General features: G+C 41.6%; 1 protein-coding gene across 9 annotated transcripts in view; it reads right to left on the bottom strand.

The window, feature by feature from the left end:
- SORCS2 (sortilin related VPS10 domain containing receptor 2) overlaps positions 1 to 23,336 on the bottom strand; it is a 929,896-nt gene that overhangs the window by 565,267 nt on the left and 341,293 nt on the right. For 7 of the 9 annotated variants that reach the window (XR_012904391.1, XM_075930787.1, XM_075930782.1 and 4 more), the window contains one exon: positions 8,051 to 8,118. Coding sequence is in view for 7 of the 9 variants with exons in the window: in XM_075930787.1 (XP_075786902.1) it covers positions 8,051 to 8,118 (68 nt within the window). In the remaining 2 variants the exon portion in view is untranslated. Of the gene's footprint in view, positions 1 to 8,050; positions 8,119 to 9,604; positions 9,623 to 23,336 lie in introns of those variants that run through there. The other 2 variants (XM_075930790.1, XM_075930788.1) reach the window with 2 other exon arrangements.

Raw genomic sequence — 23,336 nt, 5'->3', positions numbered from 1 at the left:
ATAGTTCCTCCCCCCAAAATTTCCTGCATACAGGCCAGGTGTTGTCTAGTGGTTTGACAACAGGTTTGAGAGCCAGAAATTGGCCACTTCTAACCATCGACATGCATGCTTCTAAGTTACTATGTAACTTTCAGTGAATTGCTTAATAATTATCCCATTTGTAAAATGAAGATAATACTTACTTGCCTTTTCCCAAGAGGTGTTATGATGGCTAATTAGCGCATGTCTGAAGAGAAGTGTTAAATGTATGAATTTCCTAGCTGTTGATTAGTTAAAATAGAATACTTGTTCCTAAATTTCAAATATATGTGCCCAAAGTTGCATCTTTAAAATATATGCATGTATGCACATAGAGATTCTCGTGCATACAAAATGCATATAGGTTTCTGTTTGTGCATAACTTGATATATTTTTGGATACAAAACTGTACACTTACAGTAAATTTTCTCAATAACTGATTCTTCATTTAAGTTCTGCACAGCCCATAAGGCAGTGGTTCTCAAACTTTTTGGCTTGTGGCTTGCCTTGCTCAACATAGAACCTTCTGTGGACCACCAATCCACCACCCATGATGACAAAATGGGTGCAGGAAGGAGTTGTGGTGTAAGGTATAGCCAGGCAGTAGGGTGCAGGAATGGACTTGGAGTTTGTCCAGGAGGCAGGGTGCAGGAGCAGGCTGAGGAGTCTGGGTCAGAGATTGGGTGCAGGAGCAAGTTGAGGTCAGGAGGGAGGTCAGAAGTGAAGTAGCAGTGCAGGGGCTCAGCGGGAGGAGGGTGTGTGAGAGGATTGAAGGTGCAGGATGTGGGCATGAGGTGACTGAGGGTCACTTACCTGGCTCCATGCCTCCTGTTGCCCTCAGGCATCACCATCCTCCCTCCTCCCCCCCCCCCCCCCCGCTGCTCCCATTGGCTGTGATTCTGGCCAATAGGAGCAGTGTGGGAAAGCCTTCAGATGAGTGATTTCCTGCACTGTCGTTCCGTGAGCCATAGGTAGGGTGAGCAGCAGTGCAGAGCCATTTTCTCTTCTAGTGAGTCAGATTTGGTCCATGAGGCTTGCCCCCCACCCCCTCACCACACACACACACACACACACACACACACACACACACACACACACACACACACACACAGAGTAGGAAGCCAGCACTGGAACTCCAACCTCGCTGCAGGTGGAAGAGCCTCGAGCTCACGACCCACCTGCAAGACAGTCATGGACCACTAGTGGTCCACAGACCACATTTTGAGAACCACTGCCCTAAGGTGAACCCTCTGTGGTGAATGGCAACTGCACTTTAGTTGATGTTAATGGTTGTTAACCAGGGGTCCTGAGCCCTTTGGGAGGCCTTTGAGCTGGTTACTTCCATGCTTCCATGATGTTTTTTGTTTCTGTTTTATCAGTGGAACTGGCTAGTGCCTCTGATGTAGCAGTGTTGTTAGTACACTCATTACCTAGTACCATTCTTTCACTAGTTTACTACTCAGATAGTAGACTTCATAGCTGACTGAAATACCGGCATCCAGTCCTTTAATCTGACCCACATTGGCAGATTGAAATTACCTACTAAAATTAACAGGACTCTGTATAGGTACAAGGGTCAGCCCGTGCAGATACAGATGCGAAATCAGGGTTTTTGCTTATTGTATGAATCCCAGTCTAACCCTGCCCAAAATGCCATTTTCTTATCAGTCTGATCTGAAGTATTAGAGTCCCTCTCCTGTTTCCCTCCCCAATCCAAGATCCTATTGCAACAGCAATAGCACAAAGAAAAGACACCGACCACCACCCCTTTTCAACTCAGCCACTGATCCTCCCAAAGCCCTCTGCTAGAGAGAAGGCTAATAAGGGTATGTCTACACTACACTTCGTGCAGCTGTGTTGCTTGTACCTATGCTGCTGTAGCTCGGTAGTATAGACACTTAACAATAGTGATGGAAGGGGTTTTCCCCAGCTGTGTAGTAGATCAACCCCCTCAAGAAGTAGCAGGTAGATGAATGGATGAATTCTTCCACTGACCTACCTGCATCTATGGTGGGGGTTAGGTCAACATCACCAAGTCGCACAAGATGCAAAGTTTTTCCACAGGCCTGAACAATGTAGGTTAAATTGAGATCCAACTACCTATGTGAAATGTGTGGGGTGAAAGAGAGCGGGGGGGAGAGGAGGGAGGATAATGGCATAGCAAGTTTCAGGAGAACAGAAAGAGACTTTTCAATACACTGGGGATAATAATACTAGTTAATATTTATAGATCTAAAGCTTTTTTTAAAGGCTTGAAGCAATCAGTATGATCATCTAGTCTGGCATCTGCATAATGTAGGCTCTAGAACTTCACCCAGCATGCAGATGGCAGAGATCAGCAAGTGGAGTTGTTATAGTCTTACCTGGCTCTTTTTCTCAGCATGAGATTTTAGTCTCAGAAGAAAATGCTATGGCATGGGTTTTCCGATGCAGGTTTTTTGGAGTAGCTGCGATAAGCAGCATGGGAGTTTGCTCTCTGCCTCTTAATCTCTTTATCTAGAGTCAATCCTTGAGGCAGAGTTGCTCTTTGGGAGTGAGGCTCTTGAGTTTGCATTGAGATCCCTGAGAGGATTGCCAGTCCAGCTCTGCTCCGGAGCAGGTATATGTATGTCTACACTACAGAGTTAGGTCAATGTAAGGCAGCTTACATCAACTTAACTCTTAAAGAATCCACACTAAAACGTAACTCCCACCGATGTAACTCACCCCTACACTGACTCAATAACTCCTCCTGAGAGGGGTAGTACCTAGTACTTAGAGGTCATTGCAGAGTAAATGCAGACACTTACATCAATTGTCGCTGGCTTTCAGAAGCCATCCCACAATGCCCAATACTGACAGTTAAATCAGTGCGAGTGCTCCTGAGAAGTACGCAAACATAAGGAGCAGAGTGTAGACATGCAAAAATACTTTAATTACTGTGGTGGCTATATACCACGGTAACTTAGGGGCACTTCATTTTGCAGAGTAGACTTGCCCAAAATTAAACAAGTTACATGAAGTGTATGCCCAAGAGGTGTCAGCAATTTCTCCTCCAATGGATAACTGACTGCAAGGCTTTGCTTCTCAGCAGAGGGACAGTATTGTCTGGTGGCCTGATAAATGGGGCAGATCTGTACTAAAGATTCAGAATATACTGATCAGAGTTAATTATTCTTAACTCCTAATGATCACAATTGGATACTAAATAATTCTCTAAATACTGTCTGGAGTTAGATTTTAGAAAAGGACGTGGGGAAAGGGTCTGGAGGTCTTCATCAAAAAGGGTGAAACTGATAAAAAAAACCCGAAAGTGTTCCTTTTCAAGTAACCCATGAGTAAATTAAAAATCAGGGGAGGTTTTCAGGGAACGGATGGCTCTAGCGTACAAAGTGAAAGAGACTGGTGCCCCTTAAGGGCATAAGAATAACATGAAACAACATGCTATTAATTGCAAATGAGGTTGATTGCCTAGATGTAATTATCTGGGCTAGGGGACTCAAGCCTGGAGGTTGATCCTCTCATCTCCGTGGCTTCCATTTTGTGTAACTAATATAATTTTTACTGTGGATATGATTCTGATCTCTTTTACACTATTGCAAAACACAATGAATTCAACCAAATCCATAGCATTCAAGATCTGAAACAGACCCTGTACATGAGCTGCACTAAGAAATAATAAAGAGCTGTTTTGCTGTGCAGCTAACAGAGAATTCATTAGGTAAAAGCATATTTTAAATAGCCTTGTTTTAATTCTAGGATTCTACAGGGCTTTGGTGGAAACCTTGTATGCTACTGTAGGAGCAGCCACAGTGCTACAATACCTTTAACTACATTTTCTAATCACAGATATGGACGCAGCAAACATATTGATAATGCCAGCCCAAAATCACAGTTTCCTGATCGGCACAAGCAATAGGGACAAAAGACAACAAACAAAAGCACTTACAAAATCAAACTGGAGGTCAGACTGTAAAGTAACTTTTTCCCTCCATACAGAGAACAATGAATGTGTGGGATTGTTCTAGCCAAGATGACAGTTAAATGAGAGAGAAATTCTGGACTTATTCAGTAAATAATATGATAACATCCGTTCCCATTAGAACATACAAACCTTTCAGAGATGAATGACTTATACCCATAGCCAAAAGTCTCTGAGTTTTTTCCACATCTGTTTTATTGCATATTCGTTCTGATGCAAATAAAGTGTCAAGGGCAAAAAAAGTCTTTAATAAAATATTAATTTTACATAGACACATTCTGGGGCAGGTTATCTGTTTGGGTATTATGATGTAATTCCACTGAAAGTCAATGAAGTACATCAATTTATTCCAGCTATCGTGAAATAACAATATAGAGAAAGTACAATTGTTCAGTTTTCTATTATGTTATGGCTCACCGTTTACCAATAGTCATGTTTTTTGCACACAGCTCAGTACAGTCTAAAAAAACCAGGGTTTATTCTAAATTCTATTCTTATTCTCTTTGGACCCTTCGGTCCAAGTTTTGTAATCCGAGTACACTCTACACTCTGAGTACATTCACTTGTTAACTCCTGTTTACAGAAAAGTATATTTATGTCCAAAGCATGAAGTTCATTTCCAGTTTCAAACCCCTGTGCTAAGATCCTATTTGAGCTGCATTTTAGAAATATAAGTTGAGGCTACTGTCAAGCATCTTCCTCATGTAGTGCTTCATCCTGGTTTTAAAAGTCAAGATATCTTGTATAATCATTGCATGAAAATGGAGGGGAAAGACCAATTTCTTCTCATACCAATTTTATGACATAACTCCATTGGTTTCAGTGCAGTTATTCCTCATTTATATGAATGTTCAGACCAAAATTAGACCTAAAGCAATTGGTTTAAAAATCACATTATTTAGAACATGTTTAAAGTTTATGTGGGAAGTCCAGGGTCCCAATGGATAATTTTGAAAGTCTTTTCTGATAATCTTATTCAGAGAGTAGTTATCAATGGTTCACAGTCAACTGGAAGGGCATATAAAGAGCGGTACCATAGGGATCTGACCTAGGAATGGTTCTATTCAGTTCTATTTGAAGAATAGTCTTCAAATATATACAATGCTGTAATAAAAGAACTGAAAAATGGCATAAATGATACCAAGATGGAAGGGGCTACAAACACTTTGGAGGACAGGATAAGAATTCAAAATTATCTTGACAACCTGGAGAAATGGTCTGAAATAAATAGGATGAAATGTAATATGGACAAATACAAAATACTACACTTAGAAAGGACTAATCAATTGTACATAATGGAAAATGACCATTTAGGGAGGAGTAATGTAGAAATGCATTGGGGAATTATAGTGAATCACAGAATAAACAAATTAGTTTGTGATCCACTATTACGTGTAATACTGTTGCTAAAAAAGCAAGTATAATTCTGGGAGTTACTAGAAGAAGTGCTGTAAGCAAGATAGGAGAAGTAATTTTTCCACTATACTCAGCATTGATAAAGCCTCAACCGGATTACAGGATCCAGATTACTGCACATTTCAGGAATGATGGGGGAGAAATTGGGAAATAGCCAATGAAGAGCAAAACAAAATATTATTAAAGGTTTACAAAACATGATTTACAAGGAAATATTGCAAAAATTGGGTTCATTTAGTCTGGAGAAGAGAAGATTGAAGGGAAGACAAGAATAGTCTTCAAATATATACAATGCTGTAATAAAGAGGAGAGTGATATATTGTTCTTATCCACTGAGGACAGGAAAAGAAGTAATGGCTTAAGAAGGACTTAAATTGCAGGAAGGGAGATTTACGATAGACTTTCTGAAAAAAATGTCCTAACTAACTGTAGAAGAGGCAAACATTGGAACAAATTACCTAGGGAGGCTGTGGAAGTACATAATGGTGTCCCTAGCCTCTGTTTGTCAGAAGCTGGGAATGAGCGACAGGGGGTGGGATCACTTGATTACCTATTCTGTTCATTCCCTCTAGGGGTATAACAACATAAGAGCAATCATACTGGGTCAGACCAAAGGTCCATCTAGCCCAATATCCTGTCTGCCAATAGTGGCCAATACTAGATGCCCCAGAGGGAGGGAACACAACAGGTAATCCTCATGTGATCCCTCTCCTGTCACCCATATACAGACAAAAATGTGGCACCTAGCATTGACCACTGTCAGCAGACAGGATACTGAGCTAGATGGACCTTTGGTCTGACCCAGTATGGCCATTATGTTCTTAAGGAATCTCCATCATTAAGAACAGATTAGACAAACATATGTTAGAAATGGTCCATATAACATTCAGTCCCGCCTTAGAGCGGGACCTGAGATAACCTACTGATGTTTTTATTTCATTTCTATATTTCTGTGATTATACTGAATTGTAGTTAGTGAATTGGACATATACCACATCCAGGAATGGCCCAGCCCTGAACCTCCCCCACGCCCAGGCACCCTTTAGAAAGAGTGGAGGGCCCCCTCCCAATTTATACAGGGACATTGCTGGCTGTTTCCCTTCATCAGGGAGCAAAGCGAAATTGCACAGTTTGCTACATTCCTTACTCTGAATGGGAAGTGCAGGGGGCAGATGAACCTGGACCTGTCTCTGTGAGGGGACATGCACCCCTCCCCCAGCTGTGCCTACTGGAGCTGCAGTGGCCACAGTAAGGTGATTCTCACCTAGCCCCATGCTGCTGACATGAGAGGGGGCTTGGGTTGTCTTCTCTCCACTGGGCAGCCTGAATACTGAACCCCTTTTCCCTAGCCCCACGCCAAAACAATGATTTAAAAGAAGAAAAACAAAAATGAATTGAGTTAAGGACCTGAGCAATGCTAGGAAAATCTTCTAGTATATATATATAGATATAGATATAGATATAGATATAGATATAGATATAGATATAGATATATATATTTTACAAAATGTAAAAACTAAAGATTCTCTGTAAAAATGTTTTTCATGGCAAATGGATTTCTAGGATCCCTGATTATTACTGATACCAGAAACACTTCTATATTTAAAATGCATGTGATCTATGCATGTGACATGAATACTATGTTGAAACCCCATCTAGGTGGATGGAACAGCCAGGTAAACTAGGTATATCTAGCAGTACACGGACAAATATATTTCCGTGACATTGAATGTACAAGATGTGGCTTGTTATTTAGCAGTAATGTGCTTCAATGAAAGATTTTCCAAAAGGAAGTATGATTTTTTTAAAATACATACATTAAAGTGCACCCATGACTTCAGCTGGATATTTGACAACAGTTCTTCTGGGGGAAAAATAGCACTTTGGCAGAACAACAGTATGGAACAGTAATGGCTCTACATCTGCCATTGGTGATCTTTAAAAGTTAAGAGTAAGGATAAAATAGGAAAAATATTTATCTTGATCAATGGGATTGTAGTTGCATAACAAAATGTCAGTATTTGTGTAGATGTCTGAAACTCTAAAACACCTGGGTGTTTTACATGTGTCACAGTATGAGAGTGTATGAGCATAAAAGAGAAAGTTGAAAAATTATTTTAAGAGTTACATTTGAAATACGACAAGTCTCCAAATATCAGAAGATGCAACAACAACCTGGACAGGCTTCAAGTAACAACTAGAAAGATAAACCACACCTACTGATAATTTACTAACCTAAATAGGGAGCTTAACAGCAGAAGCTACTAACAATTAAAATAATGACTACATTAAGTATCCTTTATTTGGTACAGATCTTTGAAAGCTCTAGGAATTTAAAAATAAAAGCAGGAGGAGAATTGCGTCTGGACGCCAACTTACAATTAGACTTCTGTTTTTCTTTAAAATGTGGTCTCAGAAAGATACCTTATCCTCTAATGTTGTTTATTTCCACTGCATAAATTGTTAATCCCCTTTCAAGATCTCCTTCACACAGCCACAATCCACAAGAAAGATGCAAGTGTGGGCAACCCTATATCGGGCATAGAGTCAGCTATTCAACCCATTAGGCAACCTCAAAAGATAAAAGGAAACAAGAAGCAGTCATACTTTGGTCAGCATAGGAAACAAGAATATAGAAAAAGTCTGAGTACTTACCTCCACAAAGAGCTCTCTAGCACCTTTCCCATGTCAGTATGGTAATACTTGGTAAGGATCAGAATCACCTGCATAGGGAGAGAGTAAAAATAAATATGGGTATATGAACTAAATTTTTTAAAAATAGAGCATTTTCAAAGCTGTTCTAACCTCTATAGTAAAAATCTAGTTTCCTGAACCTTGGGGAGAACAGAATTTATGGGGTTGGGGCATGACTGGGGCAGTTACAAATCTGCTGTAACCATCTCCATATTATAAAACTTCCCTGATTTATTTCAGTGGGGAGAGGGAGAAATTGTCACAAAAATTCATCTCGGCTCACAAACCACAAGGTCCAATCAGTCTGAATAACTTTCACAGCAGGAAGGGTTGAGTTAGTCCCCGATCCTAATTTACAATGCTGCTGTCTTGACTTCTATGGACATGAATTTATCTTATCCAAAGTGTTAAACAAAGTTATTGGATTTCATCCAGAAAGAGGCACTTTGGTCTCCTGTTCAAGACCAAAACCCAACACTGAACTATGTTATATTATTATTTTTCTTGAAGAGGAGGCTGTTTTCCAAGAGAGCATTGTGCTGTCTGTGTTACTCATCCATGTTACCACATTTTTTAAAAAAATGCACATAGAGTAAATCCCACTAAAAATAAGGTCATCAGTCTAGAGAGAACACTCAGTAGCAAGAAATGTTTTGTTAACTCCTAATCTATTGGCAAATTAAGACAAACTAATTGGCTATATAGGGTAAAGAGTTCATTCACAACTCTTCTATCATGCTGCTGGCTGTTACATTTTAGATTTAGATAACTTAAATAAAATTTCCTTTCACTCAGTGCCAGACCATATTAGTTCTTCTTACACCAGTTACCATGGCAACCCTAGAGAGGTAAAATTGGAAGAACCCCTGGTTCCTTGTGCGGCTGTTAGCTTGGTTAATGTGGGGTCAACATCAGTCATCTCCAACAGGGTGGAGCATGCTTTTATGTATCTATCACTAGCTTTGTCCCAAAGCACCAGATGAAGTCTTTTGCAAACAGAAGTTTTAGCCATTTGCTTTGATTATCCAAGTAATTAGTACTTTGGTACAGTATTTATGCCACATTTCAGAATGTAGGTTGTTGTACCCTGGAGATGATAAGTGAATAAAGACTCTACAATTCTAGGCCATTTGCATTATTTACATAGTGCCATAAATGTGCAAGGGGCTATGCAAAATTGAAAGTGTTTGGATCTCACTCCCTGTGGTATAAGACTATTAAATTCAATAGAGTTACTCCTGGATTTATATTGATGCAGAAAATTGCATAATCAGACCTTAATTTTCCAAAATATAATAAAGTTTTCACATTGTTATAAGAAAGCAAAATCCGAAGGCCACTCTGTTCTATTGCATTTTGTTGGTGTTTGGTACAAAAACCTAAAAGATTGGGGGGCATCTTAGAAAAGAGGGTTTAATTTTTTTTAAATTAAAAATATTAAATTGTTTAGTTCTAACCATTTTATTTCATGTTATAAGCTAAAACTCATGACCCAAAATTTTTCAGGAAACTGACCCTGAAGAGAGAGATCTACTGCAGAAATTCCTGGCTCCCACTCCAGGCATATTCCAATCATGTCAGCTACTTATTCTGTTGCTAGTATCTTACCACAGGTTTGCTGGGAATTCAGTCTGGGTAGGGAGAAAAAGGAAAGTTCACTATCAGATACTAGCTCCCATTGGCTCAGTTTATTAAGGGACACTGTTTTGGCCAGCACTTTCTTCAACCAATAGCTATTTGTTCAGATTGCAGAGACCTACCCAGATGATTTTTATGAGCCCTGGGAATATAATTTTGGCCCTTCAGACCAGAGGAAAAATGTTTAGAAGACATAAAAAGTGATATTCCACTACACATGCCAAAACACAAAAACGAATCTGAATTGTATTAAACCAACACTTCGCATCCCTGTGCATCCCATACGTATAATTTTTAAATTACTCCTTATTCTCAATGATGCTGCAATGTACTATGATGTCTGTCAAGACAATGCAAGAAACTTTTATTCTTTAATTAGGCTGCCTGGACATCACATAGAAAAGTTTGTTAGGTTGTGCTTTTTTTTAAATCTCAGCTGTGCCCTTTTCTCTTACCTCTTATGGATAACACTCCAAGATACCATTATATAGACAAAGACGGAACAGCATTGTCACATCCTTCCTCAGAATACAGGGGTTCCAAATGGAAAAATTCAAACAAGAGACGCTATGTACCCATCACTTCGCTGACTGTCAGCAAGTCACCGAATCAGAAAGCCAGTGTACAGAGCATATCTGACAACCATTCATTCAGGGTAATTGTAAATTGTACTCTATAACAGTCAAGTGTAGTAAAAGAATGCCTCACTGAGGTACCCATTCTGTAGTCCAATTGTGGTCCATAAATAGTGAGTTATAGCACTTATGAATATATGGAAATTTTGTCTTCTCAGTGGGGCTGATAAATTATTTGAAAATGAAACACCTACACAGCACCAGAAATGAAGTTATGAAAAATGACTCAGTGACTAGACAATGCCACAGCCATCTTTGCGCCCTTATACAACATTAACAGACTTACAGCACTCTAAAGCACTATGGCATAAGTTGTTGGAGAGCTGACAGCCATTTCAGTTATGCCAAAGCATTTTATCCCACCATCTGAAAAACAAAGGTCCACTATTTTACAATCATCTTTTAACATAATCCTCTGTATTACAATAATCTTTCATGGTACCTAAATAAATGTCCTACCATCCACAGCTGCATTTGGTCTCAGACAATTAATGACGAATCCAAACATTTACAGGAATCTCTTTAGAAAATTCCAGAGGTGAGTTTGTTTGGACCTTTGGCATTCCACATCTCACTTAGAACAGCGGGCTCTTGATTTACTGAGCAGGCATTTCATTTCATTTTAGTGGGATTTTTTAATTATAAAGCATTTTGGAGGTTGGATCGCAGCCAGATATTTGTACATGCTTCTGCCCTAGTGAGTGATAGAGCTGCCTATGAGCAAAGAGACTGGAGGCTCATAAGTAATGAAGACCTGATCCGTCTCCAGATTATTATATTAAATCGCGGGTAATGCCAAAGAAATTTATTAAACAGAGATAGAGGAGAATTAGTCTAAACAGGTTCTCTATTTTAATTAAATATTAGCTCAACCTGTTAAGCCACTTGCAACCATTTTACCTCAGACATCCCCCAGAATCCTCTAATGCACTTCAAGGACCGGCACAAAGAAGGTAGCAGTTACCATGGCGTTGTGAAAGGGCATGCATACCATGGCTGGCGGGATGTTTCTGAACAAATGTTTCTAGGAAACACATCCCTTTTCTCTCTCCCTTCCTCACACCTGGCTGTAAGTCTTATTTCTTCTTGGTTTTTCTTCTTCCCAGTTTGCCACACTTCTCTTATTGGCATCATTAACTTCACTGTCATTCTTCCTGAATTGCCAAAACCAAACCAAAAACCTTAAAGGAGCCATGAAGCTTAAAAAAAAAGATAAATGAAATAAAAAAACCCTATTAGCAGAAAGTAGGAACAAACACAGATATCAGGACAATTAGGTATCAACAGAGGTCCAGTACCTTCCATTACTGGGCATCTGTTGGTTCCAACCACCACTCTACCTCTGTGGTTTTCTGATTCACAGTTATTTCCTGTGCTCAAGGCTATTTCATGTGTCCAAAGGAACTATGTGGAATGTGTGACCCTTCTGATGTTGCTTCCAGGAACATTTGGCAAAGCAGCAACTTTAATTGCAATTTTCCAGGTTCCCTTTCTGTCTGTGGGATTCAGATGACTTCCATTTCACAATGGGCCTTGGGTATGTAAGGTGCGGGAAGGCTCTGCCTTCCCAAACCGCAAGGTATAGCCCTGTCCACACTCTGACCCCAAAACACCTGCTGTAGGCATATTAAGGGCAGAGTGTTGCTGCCCCCAGTGTCCTGCCCTCCCAGTGCTCGGGGGTGGGGAAGCCAGGCCTGGCCCTATGGCACGCTCTCCTCCATCCTCTGCTGGGCCGGGCTATGGTGTAGCACACCCTGCCTCCTCCCCCTTCTGGTGCTCAAGAGGCTGGGTTCAGCCAGGCCATGCAGTGCAGTGCACCTTCCACCTGGGCTTGAGAGGCTGCGGTGAGTGCACATCCCGCTCCTCTTCCCCCCTCCCTACGGTTGGAAGGGGGAAGTACGTGTGTGGCATACTCCCCATCTCCCGGGGCAGGGGAGGAGCCTAGCAGGGGCGAGGCTGGAGATGGGGTATGGGGCTTACCTCCTCCAGCCCTGCCTTCACCAACCGCCCATGCATTTTACAAAGATTTGGTTTCTTTTGACACCATGAAATAAGGATGTGGCACACAGGAACTAAAGACCTAAATAACAATGGCTAAATGGTACCAGATCCCTGACCATTATCCTTGCCATCTCCTACTTCCTTTATTTCATTTTAACCTTCCGTCTCCTTCACCCTTTCCATAATACTTCTTTGGTTAAAATATGATTTCCGCAGAAATGCTAATTCGGGTTGTACCTCCCTTAACCGGGACTCCCTGATCTGGCAAGGACCACGGATATTCCTGCACCACAAAGCCAGGGAGGTCTGACAGCAGGGCAAGAGTGCTGTAGGGGACACCGGCGACTCAGCCGGGAGCCCCGAGTGTGGAAGCAAGGGAGGGCAGACAGGTGGCATAGTGGGGAGTTCTGGCCCCAGTGGAGCTCACTGGCACCAACATCTGTGAAGCTCTAGCCTGGCAGCAGCCATGGAGCTCCAGCAGCAGCCAGGGGGCTCTGGCCCCGGCCCCAGACATGGAGCTCCAGCCAAATTTTGGCTCCAGTGGCTGAGGAGCTCCAGACCCAGCCCTAGCAGCAGCCAGGGACTCCAGCCCATTCCTCTGCCCTGGCAGCAGAGCTTAGGCCCCACCTGCGGAGCCAGGTGGCTGTGAAGCTCTGCCCAGGTTGTGCAGCTCTGCCCATGGTGCTCTGGTCCCAGCAGTAGTGTGGCCGGCAGCATGTAGAGAGCCAGCCACAGGGCGCAGGCAGGCTGGAGCCTGAGCCAGTGGAAGCATGGGCCATGAGAGAAGGGACCTTTGCAGGTCCAGCAAATTTCCTCATTCAGGAGCAGTCAGGTCCCAGGGGTGCCAGACCAGTGAGGACCAGCCTGTACTCTGTTCCTGTTCAGGCATGTGATAGAACATGGTAGGGCTCAGCTTCTTAGTGTCCCGATCCACTTTGGGCTATTCTCATCTTGCTTATTACAGCAAGAAAAATTAGGACTAACTCTAGTGAAGTTAATGGAGCTCAACTGATTTAAGAGATCAGCACCAGACCCTCTGGGAGGTGCAAAATACATTTAACCTTCAGCATTACGTCTGAAGCAGTTGAAATCAAGTATCTGCATCATTGGAAAGGGTGCAGGAAAGGTGAAGGAGCATGCAAATGGGCCAGCAGAGCATTAGAAAGAGCTTGGGAGCAATTGCAAAAACTGTTTAGCAGCCAAATACATTTAAAAAACCACTGGGAAGGGCCAGGGGGGCATTGGAGAGATCTCTACATTAAGATTCAAAGCCAAACCTGAAATTTTCTAATCTGAATGTACAGTTTTTTGGCAGCCTACAGGCTTCTCTCATACTTAATTTCACCCCACCCCATCCTAAATGTCATTTACTTTACTAGTCCAGAACCACCATAATCAAGTGGAATCACACCAAATCTGCTAGAAGGTATGCCCATATTCACTGAGGTGCTATGCAGTTTGGATAGCTACCAACCATGTTCTATCACATAGAAACTACAATCTATCTGAGCCACTTTCCGGAGTTTTAGTGCAATTGGGTATCTTAAAGCCAAGTTTCAAGAACTTTCATAAGTTCCAATTTTAAAGCTCCAATCTATTTTTCAAAATGACCTCCACATCACAGAACTACAAGCAAAAAAGGATGCCAGGTTCCGATTAATCATATATATATATTTCACTCTCTCTGTATATATATAAAAAAGTGTTTCCTGCTGTGCAACAGAATGACATCATCAGCCTTCTTGAAAGTGGAGTCTCTGCATCTCACTTACTTGTGCTTCAGCCAGAACCAACTACAAAACTGAGATCTGCCTGTAACATGTAGTACATGAGCAATAGACCAATTAACATTTTTTCTATATAGCTTTGTTTGTTCACTTTTCTGTATAATCAGTGCAAGATTAATAGGCTCTCTAGCTGTGAAAGTGACCAGAGAGAGGAGGGTTGACGAGCATAGCGAGCACGAGGTGCAGCCCCCTAGTAATAAAGAATTAATATTGCAACAGACTCTTTGGAGGCAGTCTCTTATTTTTCAGTGTGTGCTAGGGTATCATTAAGGCTGCAATGGAGTTTCAGAGAAGCCTCTTAATGGAGTTACTCCCATTAGGTCTGAAATTTTACATACTTGGTCTTTTCCCAAAAGTGCCCAAAATTATGTTATGAAATATTTTAGCAAGATCTTAAAAATGTTATTGGGAGTAATCATGTTCATCCTTGGCCTGTAAAAGTCTGTGCCTTGGTCTAATAGCATAAAGCACAGCAGATGAGAAACATTATAACTCATAGCCCCCTGGAAACAAATGTTCTAGAATCATTTTGATTCATGTATGGGCCCATTATCACAGAATCCAAGCATCTCACAGTCTTTAATGTACTCTTCCTAAGATGCCTGTGAAATAGGACAGTGCTATTATCCCCATTTTACAAATGGTAATGGCAGCACAAAGGGTATGTCTCTACTGCAGTTAGACACCCGTGGCTGGCCTGTGCCTGCTGACTCAGGCCTGCAGGGCTCAGGCTAAAGGGCTAATTAATTGTGGTGTAGATATTCATAATCAAGCTGATGCCTGGGCTCTAAGATCTTGAAAGGTATGAAGGTCCCAGAGCTCGGACTGTAGTCCAAGCCGGAATACCTATGCCACAATTAAACAGCCCTTTAACCTGAGACCTGCAAGCCCAAGTCAGCTGGAACAGGCATGTGTCTAACTGCAGTGTAGACATACCCAAAAAGACTAAATGACTTGCCCAGGGTCACACAAGAGATCAGTGGCAGAATGGGACAACTTTAGCATTCTGATCTGCTAGGAGTAGAAGAAAACTTCTATGTCCCCCACTGAGAAGCAAGGGCCCTCCTTTTCCAAGAGTACAAACAGCACAGACTCAATTCTGTTCTCACCTCAGCTCTCCACTATGGACTTTAATGGAGTTATTTCTGATTTATAATGCACTTGTGCCCACCAAGTTTTAATCCTACATTGTTTATGAGCTATGACTCCTTAATGTGTGACATGTAACACTGGTGAAGAATGAAACACCAACCATCCCCAGTCTCAAACTAATTTACGTTTTTGAATGGAGGACGGAAGTGAGGAGGAGAGCAGAGAATTTTGTTGTTTTGTTTAAATGAACTCGCTCCAAAACCACAACAGACGTGTGCAGCTCCAAACAGTCAAAGGTTTGGAGTAGTAGCTGTAGTCCTGCCAGAGATGGATTAGTGAACATAGTACAGGCAAAGTAGCCCAAGAGGCATAAATGCAATTTAATTACATGGTTATTATCACTAAACATGTGTCTTTTCCTCTTCCCTCCCTTCTTCCTCTCTCCCCTCCTCCCCCAAGCATTTATTATGAGCCTGATCCAAAGACCACTGAAGTTAATGGGAATCTAAACAAAGCCACAACTAAGATGGCTGGAAAGATGCAGGAATTGTGAAGAGATTAGAAGTGAATCTGACCTTGAAAAAGTTCTTAAAAAGCAAAAAGAAATCCTTGCTGACAAAATCAAAAATTCCCAAAGGACTCCAAGTTTTGATGTGTCTTACATGCAGCAAATGCAACTAATGCTGTATTTTTAAATAAACACAGAATTTCACAGTTTGTGACTTAATGACACTGCAGTTCATAAGGGACCTGTAAGCATACCCTATAGGAGAGAGCTAATTAAATTTAATGATACACTTTGTTGTATCCTGAAAGTAGGCCAGTAAGGCTATACCTATACTGGGAAATTATTTCAAAATAAATTATTCTGAAATAATAACTCCTGAAATAACCATTTTGAAATAGCATGTCCACACTAGAAGACACCATTAAAATAGTGCAGAATTATTTTGAAATAGTGTGTCCACACTGATTGGAGCCGGCACTGCATTTAAAATCCCCCAGAAGCACTCTGGGGACGGAAGGAGGAAAGCAATCACTTCCTGTAGCTGTTTCCTGAAGCTAGCTGAGACTTGTGCTTAAGGGGACTCCTCTCTATAGCTGCATCTCATACTCCTCTTCTCCACTGACTACCCGCTCAAGGGACACCAAACTCACGCTGTGTGCTCTGGTTGCCTGTGCGGATAGCACAGCACTCTCATCATGGAGCTGAAGCTGCTACAAAACAGTGACTAGCTCTTGGACCTCCTGCTGCGCCTCATGGCACAGTTCATGCAGACTGTCCATGTGGGGCTTGCTGGAGCACAATGACCAGCCTGCACTGGGGGGCCTCTTGACCCAGGCCCTGGTGGTCCTCATGCACCAAATTCTCTTCCATCCTCCCCTGCACACAGTGCACCGCTGCTTCTGGCAGTGGGAGACCAGTTCTGACTGGTGGGACCTCATCGTCATGCAAAGGTGAAATGACCAGCAGTGGCTCCAGAACTTCCACATGCGGAAGGCCACCGTCCTGGAGCTCTGTGAGTGGCTCCTGGTTTTTCCCCCCCTTATTTCTTCCCAATCTTCCCTGATATTTCTTGAACCATGTCCTTCCTCCTCTTAGGAAATGAATGGAGTTTCCCAGGCACACCAACCTCATAATGGTGAAATAACTGTTCTCAGTTCTGCTTTAATCTGGTTTTCAAATAGTTCTACACATGTATTAAAAATACCTTTAAGATTACTACAGGAGCACATAATCAAAATGACTGAAGCTTTCCTTTGAAGATTTGAAGGGAGAGAATACAGTGTGCGAGAATAAGCTTAGTTACTCAACACAGTATAACTTTGAATTTCATAGAAAGAAAAGAACTGTTATGTCTTAAATGAAAGAGCACTCTTAAAGCAGAAAGAGGGGTTTTAATGTGCGTGTAAAAACAGGAGGTATTTACAATTCAACACATAAAAACCCAATTTCAGGTCTGTATTTTCAGGCTGCTCAGTTCAGAGATCCATCTTCTATCTGCAGAAATCTGTTCAATTTAAAAGACACTCATTCTGCATTTACCAGGGAAAGAAATCATGTTGCCTTCTTATTAAAAGCTGCCCTGGGTCCAGAGAGGGTGAAAGGTTTTTTACTCTCTGCAGACAGCAATTTAGCTCAAATGACAACTTTTCCCCCTTAAATCATTAAAACTATGACAAATGCTATCTAGAGCGTTCAGTCCCTTGGGAAGAAGGGGTAACCCATGCCACTCGTCAACAATCACTCTGAGCAACTAAGCCATGAAAATGAGGAGGGGCTCCAAGGGGGTTGCAGCTGCAGTCCACTCCTTGGTAAGGAAAGAGTGGCTGCAATATGGGAGCAAAAGGCAGCCAAAGATTTATAACAGGGAAAAAATATGGAAGCCTTCAGAATTCCATGTGGGCAATGGAAACTCCATGAATAAGATACTATAAGAACTATTCTACACTAGTGGGCAGATGCATCAATTAGGTAAGATAAAGTCCCAAACTATAGTTCTGTTCTATGGGCCTTATCCAGCTTCACTTGTGGTCAATGAATCAGGCTGTTTAGGTTTCTGTAGTGGCCACAGATGGGGTCTCTTCTATTAATACTACTTGGAGCTCAGACTCTCCAATTCCATAGAAAATTAAATCTTAAAGCAAGGAACTTGAATCTCTGATCACTGATTAGAAGGAATTTTAATATATCATGGCTATGTCTAGACTGCAGGCTTCTTTCGGAAGAACACAGCAAAAACAACATGGCTACTCCTCTGATACACAGCAAAAATGCATCGAAAAAGTGATCTACTTTTTCAAAAGATACTGTCCACACTGAATGGATGCTATCTTGCATTTAAACTGAGATTGCTATGGCCGGAGTGGCCACCAGGGCACTTGAGCTTTTTCCTCTTTCCTCTTCTTTCAAAAGAATTCCCTCTTCTCCATCCAGACGTGCCTTTTTCCGAAAGAGCTCTTTCACAAAAAGGCTTCTTCCTTGTAGAAAGAGGATTACCAACGTCAGAAAACCCCCTCTGTTTCTATTTACTTTCAAAAGAACACAATTGCAGTGTGGATGTAACTCAGGGTTTGTCAGAAAAATAGCTGTTTTCCCAACAAAATTCTGTAGGGTAGACATTATCCCATGGTATTTGGGGATAGCCATATTGTTGTGTTCTGCATACCTTGTCCCCAAGGTAACAGACATTAAAGCTCCAGGTAAGGCTGCGTGCAGCTTACTGGTATGCACAAAACCGTCACTAATTGTATGTCTAATTCAATTGTTGTATAAAATGGTTTTAATACTATGAATGATAGCAAGGTGTTATAATAAAATTTGATTGTGGATATTTAAAATTAAAGCTTTCAAACAACAGCATCAATTTTAGTAAAAAGAGTCTATCCATACATGCACAATAGAATAGATCCACTATTCTGGATCTTTAATTATTAGCCACAAATTGCTCTGCAGTGACTCCTCTGGCTGTTTTCCATTGACAGATCATGGAGAATGTCTCATCCGATTCATTTAGAAGGATAGATTTGTTATGATGTGAGGTCTTGAAGCAAAATAAAAGGGGAAATGTAGAGGGATTATGTAGCTAGGACTCTAGGACAGCCTGTTTCAAAAGAACCACCTTTGTGCTGCTTACAAAATTATATTTTAAGTAAAAGAAAAACCACAATAAAAAGCAATTAAATGAAAACTAGCTTGCTGAAGGAATTGCTACTGCAACTTTAACTCCAGTGCTATGCTTTCTGAAGTCCTTCTAGCTAATAATACTAACCTCACCTAAATAAATTCATCTGTTCTATGTCTAAATCCACAGTGAATCCATACGTGTCAAGGAAACAAATAAAGGTGTTAAGTGAACTGGCAGATAAAACAGTTTCTCTCTTGAAACCAACTAAAGCAGGAGGATGACAGGGTTGAGGAAATTAACATTTTGCTTCCTGGTGGGATTGCTTCCCAACAGTGGCTCCATTTCAGTGCTGGTTGAGCGATATCTATTATAAAATGACCATAAAATACTTTGGGATCTTTCAGGATGAAAGATGCTTTAAAGAAATGTAAGTTCTTATTATTCTCACTATGTACTAAAGGGCCAAGTTTATTCATACATTATTTCATCATATTTTGTACAAAATCCCTACAGTTGTTCCTAGTTGAGCTTTCAAGAAGTCAGCGTGATATTTTGAATTAAAATAATGTGTAGTTGTGACTTCTTACACTAAATCACAAAAGATGTAACAAAATATATTACAAGTGCAATACAAAGAAATATGAAAAAATGTACTGTCCTTTAATAATGGCTTCTAGACCCATTTTTGTATCGTATCAACATGATATCTACTGCAATGGTGGTTTTTTTTACATTATATGCAAACAATAGAGACTCTGGTTTTCACAGCAGTATGGCGAGTCTAGAGAGGACAGCATCTCCATTGTAACCACCTTGTTTCCACTCATTGACTCTAAAATATCCAAATCATTTTCATGACATAATACACGTTTTGCATACAGAGTACTGTTGGGGTTAATTTTAATCTTTTACACAATTTGCATGTCCATATCTGTACCTATTAAACACAGTTAGTGGATTTAAAAAATCCTAATGGAAGAGCTTAACCAACACCCACTTACCCACTAGAATGTATCCATTTATGAGAATAATAGCAATAGCTTGCTTTTATAGATCACTTATCAATCAGTAGATCTCAAAGCACTTTACAAAGATCAGTATCACCATCCTCATTTTATAGATGGGGACCTGGTGATACAGAGAAGTAAAGTGACTTGCCTGAAATCATCCAGAAGTCAATGGCAGATCTGAGTCTCTTGAATCTCATTCCAGTACTCTACCTCTTAGGAGACACTGTCTTCAGACACTTGAACCCATTTTCCCAGGATGGTATTATCTTTCACACATACAATACAATGTTCAGATATGCATTAGGGATGTGAACGAGTAGTCGACTAACCGATAAGCAAATGCCTATTGGATAGTCGACACACTAGTCGCTTCACCCACTTCCTGCCTTACTGGTTCTCTGAGAAAAAGGCAGCAAGAGAAGGGTGGAAGAGGAGGGGTTGTTCAAAACGGCAGCACCGAGTGGAGCCTGTGGCCCGACCATGGGCTCCACACGGCACTGCTGCTTTAAAAAGCCGCATGCATTTCAAAGCAGCAGTGCCATGTGAAGCCTGGGGTCTGCCACTTTGAAACACTGCATGCAGCCCGAGGCTAGCTGGAATTTCCCAGCTGACCCCGGACTGCATGCGGTGTTTCAAAGCAGCAGCGCCACGTGGAGCCTGGGGTCAGCCAGGGACTGACCACTGGCTCCATGCAGCGCTGCTGCTTTGAAACACCACATGCAGCCTGGCCCCATGCTCCCTGCAGCGCTTTCACTTTTGAAGCTTAGCAACAGCCCTGGGGCTGTCGCTATACTTCAAAGGCAGAGGTGCCCTTATTGACTAATCAAAAAGTTGATGCAAATTGCACTGACTATTCGATTAGCCAATTGATCTAAACTTAACATCCCTAATATGCACTAAAATCTCATAGCTACAGACACCTCGTGAATGGTGGTTGTCCATAACTTTGTAACTCTGACTTCCATAACTTCATCCACACTGGGGGGTTGAGACTAGAACTGTGGGGGAGAGGAGGAATCAACTTCTGTCCCACGGGAGCACTGGGTGTCAGTGCTTTTGACCTAGGAGGGAACACTGGGACTCAGGACTTCATCCCTATGGCTTCACTTCCAGTTTCAACATCACAGGGAGGGAGGTGTGGGCCAGGGCTCAGAGCTTCAGGTCCATGGTGGGAGCTATGACTCTGGTCTCCCCACAGCTCTACTCCTGGCTTCTAGGGGGGCATGACAGAGCTCAAGACTTCAGCTATGGGGTCGGGAGGAGAACAGGGGTTGAAACGAGCACTCTCCTTGTAGTTAAATCCCTGAGCTTCAGTGCCTCTTGCAAGGCTAAAGCCAGAAATAGAACCACAGGGCTAACACCCCAGCCCCCAGCAACCTCGATCAGGCTGCAACTATGAGTGGAGCTGTGGGACTGAAGCCCTGAGCCCAGCTTTCTCTCTCTCTCACACACACACACACACACCAAAAGCCCCAGTACTCCTGAGGGCCAGAAGCTGTGAGCACCCTCTACCCAAAGTCCTGACACACAACCTCATTGGCTACATCTCCAACAACCCATGGCTGTAGCACTGAGCCCCAGGGTTAAAGCCCTGAGGCAGTACAATGTTTGCTAGCTTGGACTTCCAGTTCCACTGCATGTCTGGAGTTGATTAGTAAGTCCGTAACTCTGGTGTTTATATCTTTGACATACAATATTGTTATGATCACAAGCGTAAAACTAAGGTTCTAACTACTTGTGATCATAATGATATTGTAAATTAGGAGGCGGGCAGGGAGTAGGTCTGGTATGGTCTAGGAGGCATATTCTAATTGAATATTTACATATTAGCCTATACTATTTTCACACATGGTGACAAACGAGAAACACTTTCACATCCACCTTAAGCATTTTTGTGCAGTGCTCTGTGTGTGGAATAGCCACTGAACATTAGTGATAGATGAGTGATCCATATGTGTGTGCTTTGAATCGTTTTGAATGAAAAGCTATATGGAAATGCAGCGAGGAGTCCTGTAGCACCTTATAGACTAACCGAAGTGCTGGAGCATAAGCTTTCGTGGGCAAAGACCCACTTCGTCAGATGCATGTACTGGAAATTTCCAGAGGCAGGTATAAATATGCAGGCCAGAATCAGGCTGTAGATGATGAGGTGGATCCAATCAGGGAGGATGAGGCCCACTTCTAGTAGCTGATCTGGAGGTGTGAATTCCAAGAGAGGAGAAGCTGCTTTTGTAGTTAGCTAGCCATTCACAGTCTTTGTTTAATCCAGAGTTGATTGTGTCAAACTTGAAGATGAACTGTAGCTCAGCAGTTTCTCTTTGAAGTCTGGTCATGAAGATTTTTTTGCTGCAGGATGGCTACCTTTAGATCTGCAATTGTGTGTCCAGGGAGACTGAAGTGTTCCCCTACAGGTTTTTGTATGTTGCCATTCCTAATATCAGATTTGTGTCCATTGATTCTTTTACGTAGGGACTGTCCAGTTTGGCCGATGTATGTAGCAGTGGGGCATTGTTGGCACATGATGGCATATATTATGTTAGCAGCTGTGCAGGAGAATGAACCAGTGACAGTATGGCTGATCTGGTTAGGTCCTGTGATGGTGTTGCTGGTGCATATATGTGGGCAGAGTTGGCACCGAGGTTTGTTGCATGGATTGTTTCCTGAGTTAACACTTCGGTTAGTCTATAAAGTACCACAGGACTCCTCACCGCTTTTGCAGTTTCAGACAAACATGGCTACCCCTCTGATACTTGACTATATGGAAATGTAACTTTTTCTTATATTAGGAATATGGTAATGTCCCATCAGTTAGCCTAAAAAGGAAGATACTGAAGTTTGCTTCCTATTCATATTTATATGAAAGGAAAGGGGAAAAAAAGGTAATGGCAGAATGGCTCATTCTGACAAAGGACCCTGTAGCAACCATATCAATTAAGTGTTCATAGATCTCCAAGAGCGAGACCGTTAATGAAACACTGATCATTTTCCTTAAGCCTAACTTAGACATGTTAATTAAAAATTAGAGGAAATCATCATAATATAAAATGAGTTCACTGAGTATAAAAATACCTACCAGGCACAGCTCTGTATAAGAGACTTCTTTCAAGCACTAATTAAAATGGATATTTCTGCACATGCGAGTCTTTCCAGTGAAATGCAAATAATAGTGTGAGTTTAACATTTAATGATTTCTGTGAAAGAGAAAGCTTTCATTCAGGAATGCTATAATTTACTCCAAATAGGATCCACTTAATCATCATGTTTATGGATTCTTTTTTTTCTCCCCACAATTTCTTTTCCGGTCAGTCATGCAACTGGTAATTTAAGATTCACTTTTTAACTGCTTAAAGACCTTTATCAGCTGCATTCCTTCCCTGCCTCCTTCCTCTTTGAAACACAGTTGATCTATCCTAAAATCTACCACAGCTGACAGCATGCATTGGTTCCATAAGAGA

This window comes from Pelodiscus sinensis, chromosome 5 (assembly GCF_049634645.1).
Source record: "Pelodiscus sinensis isolate JC-2024 chromosome 5, ASM4963464v1, whole genome shotgun sequence".
Classification (NCBI taxonomy): Eukaryota; Metazoa; Chordata; order Testudines; family Trionychidae; genus Pelodiscus; species Pelodiscus sinensis.
Note: the sequence above shows the minus strand (reverse complement) of the source record. Positions and strands in the feature narration are given on the sequence as shown.